Raw genomic sequence first — 18,442 nt, forward strand, 5'->3', positions numbered from 1 at the left:
GAATAAAGCCAAACACTTTAACTCCAATTAACAAATCTAAATTAATTAGTAAAATGATCTTCCCTCAAGTTTCCCATTTTTTAGAACAAGCTGCTTGAGTTGGCTGGGGCTCAGGCCGGCATATTTGTGAATTTCACAATTCACAGATGTTTGACGCTCTTGGGCTAAGTAAGGAAGAGAATGTCAAGTTTTAAATAGCTTCTCCCTTCTATCCTGGCTGAAGCAACAAATAAAATATTTTTATGAAACACATTTTGAATCAAAATTTCTCAAAAGAAAATGTCGAATTTCTCTGGACAGGACTTTAGATAATCTCACAACCCTGACAACTTCTGATGTCACCAGTTTTGACCTGTGATCGGGGGTGAATGGAGGATGAGAACTTGCTGTGTTAGTGACCCTTGGGCACAATAACTGGTTTTTTTGTGTGTTTGCGTGTTTTTTTTTTCTTCTGTTAGAGTCTATTTTAATTTAGCTTCTGAATCATATTTCTTTCAATTTCCCGGTCCACAAAATCAGTATAAGTTTACAGCCTGGATTCAGAAAGGAAGTGAATTATTCTATATGTAGACTTTTTTGATGTTTTATTAATTTTTGATTTTTTAACCAATGAACAGTCTCACTCCAAAGTAACTCAAGCCAAAGCAAAACCAAAACCAGCAAAAACAGTAAGACATACATAAGAGAGTAGGAGAGACTGAGATGAAAGCACTCAAATGTTTCCAGTAACAGGGAATTTGAAATAAATTTTTAAGCCACCAAATAGTCTAAAAGGGTATATTATTTTCTATTTTAGTATTACTTTAAGAGAATTATGTGTAGGTATGTTTGAAATAGGATACTTTAAAAACTCAATAATTTTTTTTTTTTTAATTTAGAGAAAGTAAAACTTCTAAGGGGATGTGAATGGGTAGCTCTTTTAGTTGAGACGAAGAGTGAGTTCTAGGTTAAATATAATCAAGGAATTTCCCTGTCTTTGCTATTTGAGATTGTGACCACAACAGGCGGTTGGCTGAAAGGGAGAATGAAGGGGGAAAAGGGAGGGGTGGAGGTGGACATAAAAAAATAAAACAAAAAACCCAAACAACTTCTTAAGCAGCTCTGTGAAATATTTAGTTTCAGAGCAGTTAAAGAAAAGTCCTCAAATCAAATCAGTATGCAAACACAAGGGAATATTAATTAGCTGGAACGGAGTGGACACTCATCTGCTCTGTTCTGTTATGAAAGCCCAGGCTGCTGAAATTAAACTCTGATGCCATTCATGCCAGCATCCAATCACCAGAGAGACCAGAAGCTCAGAGATGACTCCAAGTTGCCAACAAGTGTGGCCACTATACGTCAAGGACTCTAAAACTGTGGTTGAGGGGGAAGAACAACTTTAGAGAGGATGCCCAGCTGGTAAGATTTGACTGTTTCTGATGTTTTCGTCACTTGATGAATCTCATTGGCTCAAATCAAGAAATGCTCCGCCTCTTTGCAAATGTGTGTGAAGTGGGGGAAGTGTCTACCCTTCTATGTCTGATAGTATTTGACCCTATTGCTTTTAGCCTCCTGGCTTTATATCTGTATATACACAGGTATATGTATATATGTTACAAAATTGTTCTCCATTTGTTGATATTAAAGAGAGTTGAAGGAAATGAATTTTGAAACTTCACGGTGTGCCACCCTACAGTACTGCCCCGACCCTTACATCCAGCGGTGAGTTTAAATGTGACGTAACTTCTATCAGAACTTAATTGGAGTGCCTTGTGTATGATGAGTGTTTCTGCCGTGTACGAAGAGCAGTCCTCCCTGTTTATGAGCACGATGATATTATTTGGGATCTTCTGTGGACTTAAAGCGGTCTGTGGCATCTTTTCTGGTTTTCTTTTTTAGTTGCTATCTGGATTTACATAGGGACAGAGTTTGAAGACAATCTTCCCATGGCTTCTTAAAAAAAATTGTCACACCATTTTAAGATGTTTAAAATCTGTTATTTGCCTGGCTCAGGACTCACCCGCCCAAGAAGAAGACATTTCATTGGACAAGGATTTAATAATCTGTGGAAGATCCTCAAGTCAAAACAAACACAGAGTGATTTTGATTTGTATGTTGCAAAATAGATAAATAGCCATTGTTATACCAAACAGATTGTAGCTTGTCATTTTGGCTCTATGGCATATTTTCTTCTGGATTTGTTTCATAACAAACATCATCTTTTGACAAATCTTTCTTTTAAAACTTATGATTCTACTGAATTTGACTTCAGTTTATAGGAAGGAACATTTGCCTTGCCCTAAGAGGGAATATTAGTGAGCATGCATGATGTGTGTGTGTGTGTGTGTGTGTTTCAAATCAGAGTTTGCTATTTTTAAACTGGTAAATGAAATCTGAACAGTGTTTTTCCAGTCATAAAGCTATGGGAGACATTCAAGTTGCATATAGCAGTGTGATGTTGTTAATTTAACAACAGGAGACCTGATGTCGGAATGTCATACTTTATTTTCTAAGATTAAGGAGGGAGGTCCTCTGAGTGTTGAAAACGGTGTGGTTGCAAAGGGGTTAACCTGTCATTCACCACTGGTGTCTCTTAGAGTCTCACACCAGCAGTGCAGTGGGCTCTCTGGCCAGGACTCACTGTCGCATTGCCCAGGCAATTAAGGAAGACGTGTGATCTGTTTTCATTAATATGATTTGTCACCATGTAAACATTCATGTGGACTATGCAGTGTTAGCTTCTTTTCCTGGGAGGTTTCTAGGGGACTGTGTGAGAAAGAAGAGGAAAAGTAAAGGAGAAATGTAAATGGAGTCGTGGAGAGAGTAAGAAAAGAGAGGGAGAAAAAGGAAGGAAAGGGAGAGAGGAAGCAAGTTTGTGGTCTTCCAGATTGAAATGGGAAATCTGAATGGTGATTTAATTCCGGCCTTGCTCTGTGACAGGAAGAACAACATTAGCCAAAAGGAATGGCTCTGGAATTCATGTTCATAGATAACTTGAAAATTAGATTTCGTTGAAGTTGGGAAATAGGTGGATAAAGAGCACAACACAAAAGAGTGTCTGGTTTTCAAAAGTGTTTTCCAGCCTCAAAATTTTCTATTCTAATAAAATCTTTGAAGTGATATTTCTAATAGAGTAATTCTGATGAAACATTAGCTGCATGAAGCTTCCCTTGAGGGCATCTTTTTTAAAGTAGGTACTTGGATCTACCTCTGCTCTAGAAAAAACTTTCTTCTATTGACTAGCAACCCACATGTCAATCATGTACACCTCTGTCCAGAAGTATTTCTAGTGATTGATGTGGGAAGCCTGTAAACATAAATACTTGAGGAAATTGCCTTTCATAGTGTCCCAACAACCTGCTAATTCATAGAGCAAATATTATCTTAGTTTTTGACAGATTATGAAATCTAAAATAATAGCAGTGCTCTTAAAATGGTTTAAAAATTTTGAATCCTTGACCTTTAATCATAGCGAGTGTCACTTTGGGGGAAATGAGGAGAGTGTGTTGGGGGCTGTGAGATTGTGGTGTGGGGTGGTCAGGAAATATTTTTTTTTTTTTGCCAAATTGTACAAAGTACAAGATTACGTACTTTCCATGTGCAATAAAAACTCAACTGACCAATACATTAAAGAAAAATATTTGTTGCTAAGCATTAACTCTGTGCAAGGCACTGGGAATACAAAATTGAAGAAGATACGGCTGTACTGTTCATCTAACTCTATGGTACTTACGTATTTAATAACATGTATTTTCCTCACGTATTTTAACAATTTTCTCAGATATTTCAAGGACTGATTTATTGCTATTTTTCTGTCTATTCTACTTAGTGAATAAATGAATCAACGAATAAATGAAATATCACTATAAGAAATCTATGATACTGTATATTGTCAAAGTAAAAATCAAACAGTCTTCTCTTTGATGTCTAAGGAGTGAATGGGTTTGAGCTGGTTTTTCTAAGCAGACAACCCTTGCAGTTCTCAGTTTACAAAATCTATTTTAAGTAAGACCAAATTTAATCATTCCATAATCACAGTCATCTACATAGTTAAATTTGTCTTTTTCCTGACCTTGTCTTTAGAAAGAAGTTATGAAAGAGAATTTTCAAAAACGGAAAGAACAGGATTTCTTGTTATTTTTAACTCCAAACTACCTTAATGCATGAATCTCCTTTTATCACGGAATGGAATAAATGAGAGATACTATTATCATTTATTACTGAATGTTAATATCATTCCCCAAAAGCCAATTTTAATATACATTTCAAAGTATGATGGTAATCATTCTCCCAGTTAAAAATTGAAATTTCACCCTTTTTTTCCTTTGCACCTGAACATATTGACATATTATGCACTTAGTTGTGCTCTGATGTGAGTTCTAATTTACTTAAGTCTCTGCAAACATTTTTCTGAGAATAAAAAGAATATTTAAACTATAGAACTTAGATATCCCCTTTGATGATATATGGCAATTACAGAAGAAGAGAAGGTGGACAAATCACAAGTTTTGTCATTTTATTGCTAATTTAATTGTAATAAAAATAGATAAAATTATGCAAAATAACTAAGAACAAAAGGGTAGACACCATTTCCTTATCAACTAAAACCATATACAATGAGTTCTGTTTATTTTTACTAGTAAATACTCAAAATAAATCTAAAAGTTAGCATTTTAGAAGTTACAGTTTTGTTAATTTATTGTTTGGGTAACAATTTGGGCCTTCTTGCATCCTTTAGTTTTTAGAATTGCCACCTAGTTTGTAACATAGATTTCTTTAGCCAAGTGTTTCTAAAAGGCAGATTAAATTCTTCCAAATACAATTTTGAAAACAAACCACTTGAAATGATAAAAAGGAATCAAGACTAAATTTTGAAATCTTATGATAGCCTAATGATAAATTTTGAAACCTTATGTTAGCCTTATGATAGGGCTAAAAAAAAAAGAGAAAGAAAAGCATATTATAATTTGAACCACATGTAAAATAATTTTGAGGTTTTTTTCAGTCACCCTCTACTCAGAAGAAGTTTAAAATGTTAAGGTACTGTATGAATAAGAAGTATTTCCTGTGTAAATTACATATTGATTGTGAATTTTATGCTCTATGAACTTAAAGGTCAACTCTATTAACTGTGTTTTCTAAATATATCCTGAAAGGACAGGGGAGGGGCGTGGTGATTACAGGGAACTTACAGTGAAGGATCATTTTATTTGTCAAATACAATCGTGTAAAGGAAGATGTGGGTCTGTGCTGAGCGTCCTCTGCTTGCTTCTCCACAACCCCCCTTCATCCTTCTTGTTTTGAACCCCAGGAGCTGACTTCCAAAGATCTCATTGACTGATCCTTTCTCCTCTGATTTCCTCTTGGGTTCAACCAGTGGGCACCTCTAGCAGGAGATCAAAGGGTGGGAGGAGAGTGAATTGGGGGTATATGTGGCCCTGGTCCTCTCTCTGTTAGCTTTTCTACTAAAGGCTGCAGGTCCTATAGAGGCTCTTACCCACCAATACAGTTAACTACTCTCTTCTCTCCCGTTTCTTCAAGCTTAAGGGTGGTAACCCTTTCTAGCCACTACTAACTCCAAAAATCCATACCATATCTCTTTTCCCTTTGTTAGACAGTCCCTTTATTCAGCTCTCTTCAGCTACTCTATTTTCAAGTGCTCTTTTTCTTCCTAGGATCATACCCAGGATCAAAATTTAAAATGTGCCCATAGTGTTGTTTGTGTGCATATGAAGACTGAAAATTGACGTAATAATATAATTCCTGATGTAAGATAAATGAGGTACCCATTCAATGAGCAAACCATTTTTTAATAAGGCTAGTGCATTAATTTTAGCCAGCTCTGTAATCACTAAATTCCTCTGTCTGTCTGAAAGGAATGAACTGACATGCTACAGTCTGTGTAGGTGGTTTATATCCGTACTTGAAGTGAAACAAGGCAGAGGGCAGGAAGAATCTGTTCATAAAGAAATAGAATGGTATAGTTTCTCAACAGGGACAAATGTAGCCATCAGCTATAGTCAAGAAAATACTGCCTCCAACCCTTAAAATTTTTGCAAGAATACATTTCAAATGACCTTTATGACCTACTGTAGCTAGCCAAAATTATGATGTGTTATAATTCTGTATGCTGCTCCTGAGCTATGAATGCATTTAAATGGCAGGGAAGTAGGGAAGTGTGTTAACTGAAGGTACCTAGGACTTAAAAGGTCTGAATAACGGTCTTAAGGCCACCACTAAGTGATTATGTGACCTTAACAAACTTAGGCTGTCCAAATCAAAGTTTTTTTGTAAAGTAAGTAAGGATAACAACTTTTGATCTACTGTTCACAACTAAGACATTGAGAATGAAATATTAACCCAACAAAACTCTGAAAAGCATCCCCTCAATGTAGTAGCTGAGTTCTACTATTGTGTGTACGCCACATCGGTGGATTGGAGATTCCATCCCAGCAACAATTGCGTCCTGGTGCAGGCATACCTTAAGTCCCATTTTGCTCTCCATCATTTTAAAAGTAAGAACAAAGATCATTATGAGTCTTGACATCTTGATTTGTCTCTCTCAATTCTTATGCTTTAGAATTGAGAAATCTAAAACCTAGAAAGGTTAAGATATTTGTCCAAAATCAAACTCAAAAAATAGTAACAAAACTAAGTCTAGAATTCAAGTCTTTTCCTTGTTCAAGGCTGATTCTACCACAGACTATAACAGTTTGTTAGATCTGTAGGGAACTTTACAATTAACAAAGTGTTATCAAACACATTACATAGTTGACCACCTGGGGCAGTTGGGGTAGACAGAATAATGACCTCCAGAGAAAGCCAGGTCTAATACTCCAAACTTGTGAATCTGTTATCTTATGAAACAAAGGGAAGTTAGGTTGCAGATGAAATTAAGGTTGCAAATCGCTGACCTTAAAATAGGTAGATTATTGGGAGTTCCCTGGTGGCTCAGTGGGTTAAGGATATGGCATTGTCACTGCCATGGCTCAGGTCAATGTTGAGGTGCCTGTAAGCTCCCTGGCCTGGGAACTTCCTCATGCAGCAGTTACAGGCCAAAAATAAATAAATAAATAAAAATAAAAAATTACCTTGGATTATCTATGTGAGCCTAATCTAATCACAAGAGTCCTTAAAAGTGGGAGTGAGAGGTATAAAAAGTGTCCAAGTGATGTGATGTGAGAAAAGATTCAACAGATTTTGAAAATAGAAAGGGATCAGGGAGCCAGGGAAATCTGGAGGTCCCTAAAAGCTGGAAAAGGCCAGGAAACAGATTTTCCTTTAGAGCCTCTGGAATGAACACGGTCCTGCCAGCACCTTGATTTCAGCCCAATGAAATCTGTATCACGCTTCCAATCTATAGAACTGTGAGATAATATATCTGTGAGATAATAAATCTGGGTTGATTAAAGCCACAAGTTTGTGGTAACTTGTTACAGCAGTCATAGGAAATTAACTCACTATGTGAGAGATTTTTACCCTCAAGTTGTAGATACGAAACTGAATTTTTTTTGGTTTGGATTTGTTTGCTTAAAGTATTCCATGAGCTTATTTATTTTTTTGATGCTGATAGGTGAAAAAAAAAAAAAAACAGAAGGAATGAGTAAGATATAATCCTAGACTTCAGGGAATTCAAGGAAGAGATGTATGTATAGAAATACTACAGTGCAGTGCAAGGAAGAGGAGCAGACCCTGGACACACAGGCTGGGGACTGCAAGTGCAAAGCCCATACCTTGGAGGCAGCAAGTGGGAAGGGTGACTTTGGCTCATAGCATCTCTTAAGGTTCCTCAAAATGCTTTATACAGAAATATATTTGACTCTTAGGAAGTAACTGAAACTATGACACCCCAATTCAGATTCAGCAAAACACAATAATATACATACTCACTTCTGATGTTGTCAGGAATTCAGAGAGATGTCACATCAACACTCTGAGACTATGACTTGATAAATCTAGTGAAACCTCCGAATTGCATAGTTAACAAAAACAAACAATTAAAATTCATATAATAGAGTTCCCATTGTGACTTAGTGGGTTAAGGACCTGACATTGTCTCTCTGAGGATGTGGATTCGATCCCTGGCCTTACTCATTGAGTTAAAGATCTGGCATTGTTGAAGGCTGTAGTGTAGGTCACAGATGCGGCTCTGATCTGGCATTGCTGTGGGTGTGGTGTAGACTGACAGCTGCAGCTCTGAGCTGCAACCCCTAGCCTGGGAACTTACACATGCCACAGATGTAGCTGTAAAAAGGAAAAAGGGGGGGGGAATAAAATTAATGTAATTTTCAGACCCCTCTGAGGATAAACAATTCTAGGCCTTCTGGTGCTATAAGTTTCCCAGTTAATTTTAGGTTTACGATTACATCGGCACCTCTCTGAGAAACTGAGGGGAAGGAAGGCAAAAGCAACATTTTTATCAAGCACCCCAGGTGAATTGTTTCTTTGCACACCCAGTTTTGAGGACCATTACATAGTGTGAGGCAAACTTGGATCCAGTGTCCCAGTCGAAGCTCATAAGAAGGTACCCGTGGTATGAAGGGCAGAGACACATGCCTTTCCAAAGAGAGACTTCATGTTCTCACTTTACTTAAAAGCCAAATGGATTGTGAGATTAAAGTGGCAATTTTCAATCTGTTTCAAGTCAAGAGAGCCAAGTTTTTGATTAGCTGTTTTGCAGCTCAAATTTGTCCTGACAGGGTTTCTATCTCCTTTAAAGAACTCACCAAGGAATAGTCCTCAAGCAACAAGTGATGGATGGATAAAGCACTATAATTATGATCAAAGTCCAAAGACTCCAGTCTATGTAATTATGTACTTCCCAACCTCTGAAAGTCACTTTGTTCCATTTAAAATAGGATGAAAAATGGACATGGGGTGATGTGTACTTTTTGGTTAGTCAAGGTTTGGGAAATGACAGTTATTAACATTTCTGTTTTACCTTAAGCCATAATATTTGGGGGATAATTTAGGTGGAGAGAATTGTCACTCCATTCTTATTGTTTGCCTTCCATCCTCCACTTATATCTGACTCTCTTTTTATTATCAATTAGACTCTTTGAAGTTCAAAATGAAATCATTAAGCTTAGAAGAAGAAATGTAAGCGCTCAAAATCTCCTTGACACTTTCAAATCTCTCATACCCTTTTCTTGTGTTTCAAATGAGCAAACTTAATTTGTCAAGTTGAACGGTAAACACTCATTCTCACTTTCCATTAACTCAGGCAGCTCTCTCATAATGGAAGATAATACCATCATCATAATAATGTTAAGAATGATAAAGCATTCTGAGTCAAGAAGTACAAAACTGGAAGCTGGTGTGAAAATTTAATCAGCCTCATGGTTACCTAGAGCAGATTTTTTTTATGCAATTTTTTTTTTTTTTAAGAGATGGTGGTGTAAATTGAAATAAACAATAGGATGCACACAAATTCATCCTAGGGGTAAGGCTGCAATAAAGACTTTTGCTTCTAAAGTTAAATATGTTTTATCTGGGGAGTTCCCATTGTGGCTCAGCAGGTTACGAACCTGACTACTATCCATGAGGATATGGGTTTGATCCCCGGCCTCACTCAGTGGGTTAAAGGATCTGGCATTGCAGTGAGCTGTGGTATAGGTCACAGACAACATGGAGCCCAAGCTGCTGTGGCTGTAGCTCTGATTTGACCCCTAGCCTGGGAATTTGCATATGCTACAGGTGTGGCTCTAAAAAGCAAAAAAAAAAAAAAAAAAGTTATATCTGAAGATTGTTGATTCTATTTTTGCAATTAATTTATCCTTCAATCATATCTTGCCATTTTATCAAGGTGGTCAATTTTTAGAGCTTCCTTTAAACTACTTAGCTTTAAATAGTTTATTTGTAATTCAGCATTAGCTTTTCTTTTCCCTTTTTTCTGACTCAATGAACTTCCATTTTTGTGTTTGAACTTGGTAACGTCATTTGCTTTATCTTTTGGCCACACCCAGGATCAAACTCACACCACAGTAGTGACCTGAGCCGTGACAGTAGCTTTAACTTTCTGGGCTACTAGGGAGTTTAAGAGTTTTTTGTTTGCTTGATGAGTTGGTTGCTGTTGTTCTTTTTTACTTCTTAATAATTATATTTATTGAAGCTTTTCATGAGAAAAATCACTTTCTTCCAATTTTTTCTTTGCAACTTTCTCTAAGTAAAACGTGCCAATAAGATATATATTTTCAATTTACTTTTTCTTTATAACACTTTTATCTCAAGCAGTGAATGAAGAATTTTCTACTTAACAGGATTTTCTAAATAAATTATAAAGAAATCAAAGCATCTAGTCCAAATGAATTTTTTCAAACATCTCAATTGATACCATCTAATACGATAAATCTTTGCACCTGCATAAGCTATTTTTTGGTATTCTGTAGAGGTTGATGTGGCTCTAATTAATATTTCAGATTTAGTGAAAAGATCTCAGTAGCTGACTTATCTTCATTTTAGCACTGGTGGGAACATAGGCCACCCTAAATTTTGCATTTGTATTGACACACTTTATAAAATCTTATGCTGAATCATGTTTTCACTGAGCAAAAAAACTTTGCCTGTGAAAGCACTACTTGCCTGTCTGGCAGACATTTGAGGACCCACCTTATCTTCCTACATAAAATGTATATGCAATTTTACCTCCAAATCTTGAATTTTTTCCCTTTCTACTTTCCTCCTTCCTTTTTTCTTTCTTTTATATAAGCTCTATGTACCTTTCTTTCTTGGGAAGACAAAATATACCCAAAAAGGCTAAAAATATCATAAAGTACTTTAAAAAAAAAAAACAGTTCAAACTTTGCTCTGCAAAAGTGAATTTGGGGCATTTTGTAAGTGAGAGAAATTATGACAACCACATAAAAACACAAATAACACTGACAAAATATGTAGCTTTTGGATTTTTTATTTTAACATCTAGTTCATCTGAGTAGCTAAAAGAATTTTAAAGGAGTTTTATAAATTAGCAATTATTTGAATAAATTGATAAATACAATTGGCATAACAAGGAAGAATAGAAAAAGGGAAATGATAAAGTCTTAAATAGTCCAAACTTACTGTAAACTACAAACTTATTCAATAATGTTCAGTAAATATTTACTAAATGGATATATGATAAGAAATTTTAAAATTCCAAGTTTTTAAGTGCTCATTTTTACTATAGCAAATCTTTTAGGATCATCTGAATTAAGTCTGATATAAAGGAAGATCTTTGAAGCTCAGGTAGAAACATAAATATCAGCATATTTTAGGTATTCTCAGATGAAACATTCAGATAAAAGTACTTGTAACTTGATATTAGTGAATCAAAAGCTTTTAGACAAATGACATGTTCTCAGCAATAATGGAAGCCAACAATAAAATAAACAATAAATAAAAACAACTAATAAAACAGTTGTTTTCCATGTCATCTTCTAGGTCCATATTGTTTTCACAGTAGTTGTAATATAAAATAATTTCAGGAGTTCCTGTTGTGGCTCAGTGGGTTATGAACCCAACTAGTATCCATGAGGATGTGGGTTAGATCCCTGGCCTCACTCAGTGGATTGAGGATCTGGCATTGCTGTGAGCTGTGGTGTATGTCACGGATACGGCTTGGACCCCGAATTGCTATGGTAGCTCCAATTTGACCCCTAGCCTGAGAACTTGCTTATGCCACAGGTGCAGCCCTAAGAAGCAAAAGGAAAAAAAGAAAAAAGAAAAAGAAAAGAATTTCAATGTTTTATTATATAAATTACTTAAGTTGTATATTATATAAATTACTTAAATTACTTGTCCTTTCCATTTATCATGTATTTTGCATTTATCGTATGTAACTGCATAAGAATCTCATCAGATCAATGCGACTTAATACATTTATTTCTCTTATTGAATATTTAAGCTAGCTATTATAGATTGAAAAATATTGTATAGACACCTCCTTTGCTTTATTCTCTTGGGATCATTCCATGAAACAAATATTTAGGGAATGCAACCTAATATGTGTTCAATCTCTACAAATTGCCATGTAATTTACTTACATCTTTACATTTTAGGCTTTTTTAGCTAAGTAACATGCCTAGTTTATAGATGAGAAAATGATGCTGAGAGAGATAACTGACTTAACCAAGATGATATAACTGGTATATGGAAGAAACTCTTTATGTTTTCATTTTGACCTCAGTCACAATTTGAACCCAGGATTATCTGATATAAAGATTTTGCTGCTTCCCTCACAACATACTGTGACCTAAGAAGTTAAGAAGGTTGACAAGTTAAAGTGTATATATTTTTTAAAGTTTTCTGGAAAACATTACTCTTTAAAAGGATGTGTCAATGAATTTTGCCAAAGAGTTCCAGCTTTAGATATTATTTAAAAGTTTTGCTAATTTATGGTAAAACCACTATGGAAAACACTATGGAGGTTCCTCGAAAAACTAAATATAGAGCCACCATATGATCCAACAATCCCACTCCTAGGCATGTATTCAGACAAAACTTTCACTGAAAAAGATACATGCACCCCTATTTTCATTCCAAAACTATTCACAATAGCCAAGACATAAAAACAACCTAAATTTCCATCAACAGAACAGATAAATGAATTAAGATGTGGTACATATACACAATGGAATACTTCTCAGCCATAAAAAATGAAATAATGCCATTTGCAGCAACATGGATGCAACTAGAGATTCTCATACCAAGTGAAGTAAGTCAGAAAGACAAATACCATATGATATCACTTATATGTGGAGTCTAAAATATGCCACAATTGAACCTCTCTATAGAATAGAACAGACTTACAGACATGGAGGACAGACTTGTGGTTGCCAAGGGGGCTGGGGGAGGCAGTGGGATGGACTAGGAGTTTGGGGTAGTAGATGAAAACTATTACATTTAAAATGGATAGTAGTGGAGTTCCCGTCGTGGCGCAGTGGTTAACGAATCCGACTAGGAACCATGAGGTTGCGGGTTCGGTCCCTGCCCTTGCTCAGTGGGTTAACGATCCGGCGTTGCCGTGAGCTGTGGTGTAGGTTGCAGATGCGGCTCGGATCCCGCGTTGCTGTGGCTCTGGCGTAGGCTGGTGGCTACAGCTCCGATTCGACCCCTAGCCTGGGAACCTCCATATGCCACGGGAGCGGCCCAAGAAATGGCAACAACAACAACAACAACAACAACAACAACAACAACAACAACAACAAAAAGACAAAAAAAAAAATAAAATAAAATAAAATGGATAGTAGTGAGGTCCTATTGTATAGCACAGGGAACTGTGTCCAGTCTCCTGGGGTAGAATATGATGGGGGATTATATGGAAAAAAGAATGTGTATATATATATGTATGTATGCTTGGGTCACTTTGCTACACAACAGAAATTGTCACAACATTGTAAATCAACTATACTTTAAAAAGTAAAAAAATATATTTTGCTAATTTAACATATGTAAAATTACATAGTTTTAATAACACTTTTTTTTATTATTATTAACTAGGGCAACTATAGAAACCCCAATTACTAATTTTCTGAGGTTTCAACTTCTGATCCTATATTTTTAGAAAATGAGGATGAGGCATAAACTGTAAATATCTAGTATTTATTGAATTATTATGTGCCAGAATGATTCTAAGCACTTTACATATCTAATTTTACACATTTAATTCTCAAATCCCCATAAAGAGTATTTGTTGGTATTATCTATTGGTAACCAAGAGACAGCACTATAATGGTTGAGACTAGGTTTTGTGACTCAGGTGCCTTAGTTCAAATTCTCTCTCCACCAATTGTTAAATCTCCTAACTTAATCTCTGTATGTCTCTTCTCATGTACAAATGAGCATGATGATATGACCTACCTGACTGGGTGGCTTTGGGAATTAAATGAGTTAATTGTACAAATGATTTACAGACACCGACTGGTGCATGGTAAGTGCCATATAGCTGATAGGTCTCATTATCGTTATTCTATAGAAGAAGTTGTGGCACAGAGAAGCTGTGAAAACTGCCCAGGTTATAATAGCTCAATACTGGTGGAAATGAGTAGGATCTTGATTTCTACAACATTATTTTTATGGTCATACCTTAACTAATCCTCAGCAGATTCTATGCAGCCATCATTTTTTAATAAGTTTTTTTTTCTTTTTATGCTTAGAGACCCTAGAAACAAATTATTTAACATTTTAGAAAAATAGTGTGAATCCAAAGAGGAGAAAGATTACTAAGGATTATTTTTACCATCAAATTAAACCTGGTAAACATTTGAGAACAATTTATTCTATCTCAGGATATAATTTTTTTCAGCCATATTAACTAGGACTTTACACAGGATTCAATTTTGAAAGTTTGGAATTACACTATTTGAAAACTCAGGACCTCTTCAAAAACTTTCCTTTAATTGTTTTTTTTGTTTGTTTTTTGTCTTAAATCGCTGCTTTTGTTCCCTCATGGCTGTTCATAACTCACAAATCCCTTATTTCCTAATTTCTGTTAATGAAAATTGTTGACTTAAATAGAATCCTCTTCCATAAACTCTCAACTCTAAATTAATTCTGACTTTTTCCTGTTTCCACTCTACCAATGTGATTTTTTTTTTTCCAGAGTGGTATTTTGACTTCCCACCATTTTTGTTTTTATTTTGTTTTGTATTGTTTTATTGTTTTATTATTTTGGCTGTGACCATGGCATGCAAAAGTTCCCAGGCTAGAGCTCAAACCCAATCCACAGCAATGGCAATACTGAGTCCTTAACTGCTAGGCCACCAGGGAACTCCTGCCATCACCTTTGGAATAAATTTTCTCTCCATCTTTGATCTTCATCTTTGACATTTCTTTTTTTATACTCCTCTGCTAGCTAGTTTTAATTAAAAGCTGTTCTTTCTCTCAAAAATACCCATATTGCCCATTGTGGTTCAGGAGAAGCAAAACTTTCTATATATACCCCTTTTTATTCAAGGGCCAAGAAAAGGACTTAACATACTTCATGCTCAACACTGCTGTTTTCAGATCACCGTTTATCCACTATCACTCAGCAGTTTCATGTCTTCTGAAACCTCTTCTATCAGAGTGCTTTACTGAACTTCATGACAATGCTCTGACTTTAGGAGCTTCTCTTCTGTAACTTGGCTCCATTGTCCTCTTTACTTATGCCAACTCTTTGAGAACTCCAATAGCCCCTTTGATGACCTTCATATAATGTAGTCTCACACATCCTTGGCCTGTTTAACTCAAGGAGCTCCCATTTCTACTCTGTTCTAGTTACTAACTCTGTAGCCATATGCTGGCCTTCCTCATTACCTCAAGTTATTCCAATCCCAAATCATGCCACCTCACATTTCCATTTCTGGTCAAAATCTATTATCCCTTCACCTCTTACACACCCTCAGCTTATAGTGAACCTGTTCCATCTGTACACTCTTAAAATCTCCCCTACAAAACCCAAGGCATGTCTTAATTTCTGTTTATTTCATAATGTCTTTTGTGCATATTTTTTTTGGTTTTGCTTTTTAGGGCATGCCCATGGCAAATGGAAGTTGCTGGGGTAGGGTCAAAATTGGAGCTATGGCCATTGGCCTATGCCATAGGCACAGCAATGCCAGATGCAAGCCACGTCTGCAGCCTACATCACAGCTCATGGCAACACTGGATTCTTTAATCCACTGAGCAGGGCCAGGGATCAAACCTGCATCCTCATGGATACTAGTCAAGTTTACTACCCCTGAATCACAATGGAACTTACTTTTGTACATATTTATTTACAAGCATCTGCCCACCTACTAGACCTTCTCTACTCAAAGTGAAGTGCATAGGATAATACAGAATCTGGGGGCCTACATCAGTCCTATTAAATGAGAAATTGCATTTTAATGAAAACTCAAGGGAATTTGTGAACATTAAATTTGAGAAGCATTGCTCTAGCCTAGTAGCTCTCCAGGGATAATTCTGAGAACATAGCAGTACCCTATAATGTGATAGAAATGCAGATTCTCAGGTACACGAGCCCTATTCAATCAAAAAACCTGGCATTGTGGTCCAGAAATCTACATTTTAACACACTCTTTAGAGGCTTCTCTGATGCACACTTAACATTGAAACCTACTTTTCCAGCTTTTCAGGGGAGGGGCTGTCTTACTTATTTTGATATTCCTTGAGTGTATATAGTAGGTACCTCACAAATCCATAATAAATGAAGGAGTGAATGCATGTGTGAATAAAGCTTTTGCTTTCCTTTGCAAATAATGTGTTATATTTCTTTTCTGATATGCCATGTAACTATACCTCTCTAAAGGCATTTATATTACTTACTTAAATAACTAAGCTTTAGTTATTTCTGAATATATATCATGTCTAGCATTGAGTCCTGCACATAGTAGGTATTCAACAATTGTTTAATTCAGTTAGAAAGTTTTTGCTGTGTATTTTAATGTTTTGGTTCTCTTGCCCTCACTCCTTATTCACCTTTCCCTTACTCGATCCATTGTTTCACATCAAGTAAAGGACCAAACAGGAGATATTAAGCAGGCAGAAACATGACATTGGAATTCATACACATAAAACAGCAGAGATAAATCTTAGGGGAAAAAGTTTTAAAAAGCGAGAAAAGCAAATGAATCAGATTTGAGACTAGAGGTGGTGGCTGGCTACACCCACAATCCCCTGACAAAACAGCTTTGGTTGTCATTGTCAAGCCATGTGAGAATGTGTATGGTACAAACACTACTGGAAACCAGAGGCAGCTTGGGTTTGAAATATGCTTCTCTAGTCATGGGGAATGTCGTGATTTTCATTTCCCAAAGAATTCTGTTCAGATTCAACCAATGAGAACTCTGCAATGAAGTTGTCAGGCTGGAAAACTAATGCTACTCTTGGCAGCAACGGCCCATGAATCTTTTTCCTTGAACAGGGACAGACTATAAATAATAGCGTTTGTCTCGCACTTTGTCACTTCCAAGAACTCCAGAGGTCCTAACAAATGACACCGATGTTCTATGCCAACTTGCGGGTGGATAGTTTTTAATACCCAAGGAGGAGGGTCACTGTAACCAGATAGCAACCCGAGTGCTGATGTGGTTCTTCAGATTAAGATTTTAGGCCAACAGTGACTATTCTGTCATTCTGGACTTTCTCTTAGTCATGTCCTACAAATTAGGTCTTTACCAGGGCATTACATATTTCTAGCATTGTAAATATCTGTGCGAAAACAATGACTGGTTCATATGTCTAACTTGTGTGATGAACCATTGACCATAGTCATTAAATATGACCTGTCAGCTCATCCCAACGACCTCCCCCTTAGTGGGCCCAATTCAACAAGTCTTCTCCTTATGGCTTCTCTAGTCACACACCACAATCCAGGGCGCTGATGGAGAGGATCAGTTGATTGTGTTTGTCTAGAAAGCTATTTCAAACTCTACATGGTTGTTCTCAGGAAGCTTAGCATCCCTTTTGCCATTTTCCTAATTCTACAGGGTACAGTTGCTTCGTCATTGTGGATGCAGCCCTCCTAGGAAAGTAAAAGCCAAATGGGACATTGTCAAAAAACAAAAACAAAAACAACCCCCCAAAAAAAACCTCTTTCCTCCCCCTCCTTGTTTTCAGTTTCCAAGAATAGAAAATGTAGCAGTAAAAACATGAGTTTCAGAACAAGTGGACTAAAAAAAAAATGCATGTTTTAGATATATTATTTATTTAATTTGTAATGGAAATACTGCTTCTTTTAAAGAAATTAGTAATTAAGAAACCCTATGTGATCAACTGCATTTCATGAGAAGCTTACAGATTTTGCTTGGAAAGGTTAATAACCACTGCAAATTTTCTACAGTAATATTTCTTCAAAGGTATATTATTATATCTGCTACTCCATTGGGAGTACATAGTTTCTATAATTTTAAGCAAAATATATAGGATCGACTTTTGAGCAAAAATAAAACATATAGAGGAGGAGAAGAAAAGTCTTTCAATGACAGTGTATGCTCAGGGGTCATGGCCCCTTATTTAATTGTAACCTGACCCCCACTTCCCATATTTCTAATCCGCAGTTCCTTACTACACAATTTTGTCCATATAATAAACATCATCTTCTAATATACTACTTTATGTACTTATGTTTCCTCACAAGGGAAGGTAAACTCCATGAGAGCAGGAGATTTGTCTTCTTTGTGCCCTGATTTATCTCAAATGCCTAGAACAGAGCCTGGCATGCAGGATGCCCAGTTAATAACTTGTTGATTGAGTGAATTATGAAGAAACAGTTAATAAAAAATCCTTAATCACTGTTGGTTTTCCTGATGAATGAGATATAATTTATTTTTATTTTTTATAATTATTTTTTTTCCATTATAACTGGTTTACAGTGTTCTGTCAATTTTCTGCTACACAGCAAGGTGACTCAGTCACACATACATGTATATATTCTTTTTTCATACATTATCATGTTCCATCACAAGTGACCACATGTAGTTCGCAGTGCTATACAGTAGGATCCCAT

At 36.2% G+C, this 18,442-nt stretch overlaps 1 protein-coding gene across 7 annotated transcripts in view; it reads left to right on the forward strand.

Annotated features, from left to right (window-relative positions):
• The window catches only part of TP63 (tumor protein p63), a 231,093-nt gene continuing 213,788 nt past the window's right edge, over positions 1,138 to 18,442 (forward strand). For 2 of the 7 annotated variants that reach the window (XM_021070041.1, XM_021070043.1), the window contains exon 1: positions 1,409 to 1,701. In XM_021070041.1, the coding sequence (XP_020925700.1) occupies positions 1,640 to 1,701 (62 nt within the window). In that variant the 5' untranslated portion in view covers positions 1,409 to 1,639. The other 5 variants (XM_021070042.1, XM_021070044.1, XM_013982288.2 and 2 more) reach the window with 5 other exon arrangements.

This window comes from Sus scrofa, chromosome 13, assembly GCF_000003025.6.
Source record: "Sus scrofa isolate TJ Tabasco breed Duroc chromosome 13, Sscrofa11.1, whole genome shotgun sequence".
In the NCBI taxonomy this organism is placed as follows: Eukaryota; Metazoa; Chordata; class Mammalia; order Artiodactyla; family Suidae; genus Sus; species Sus scrofa.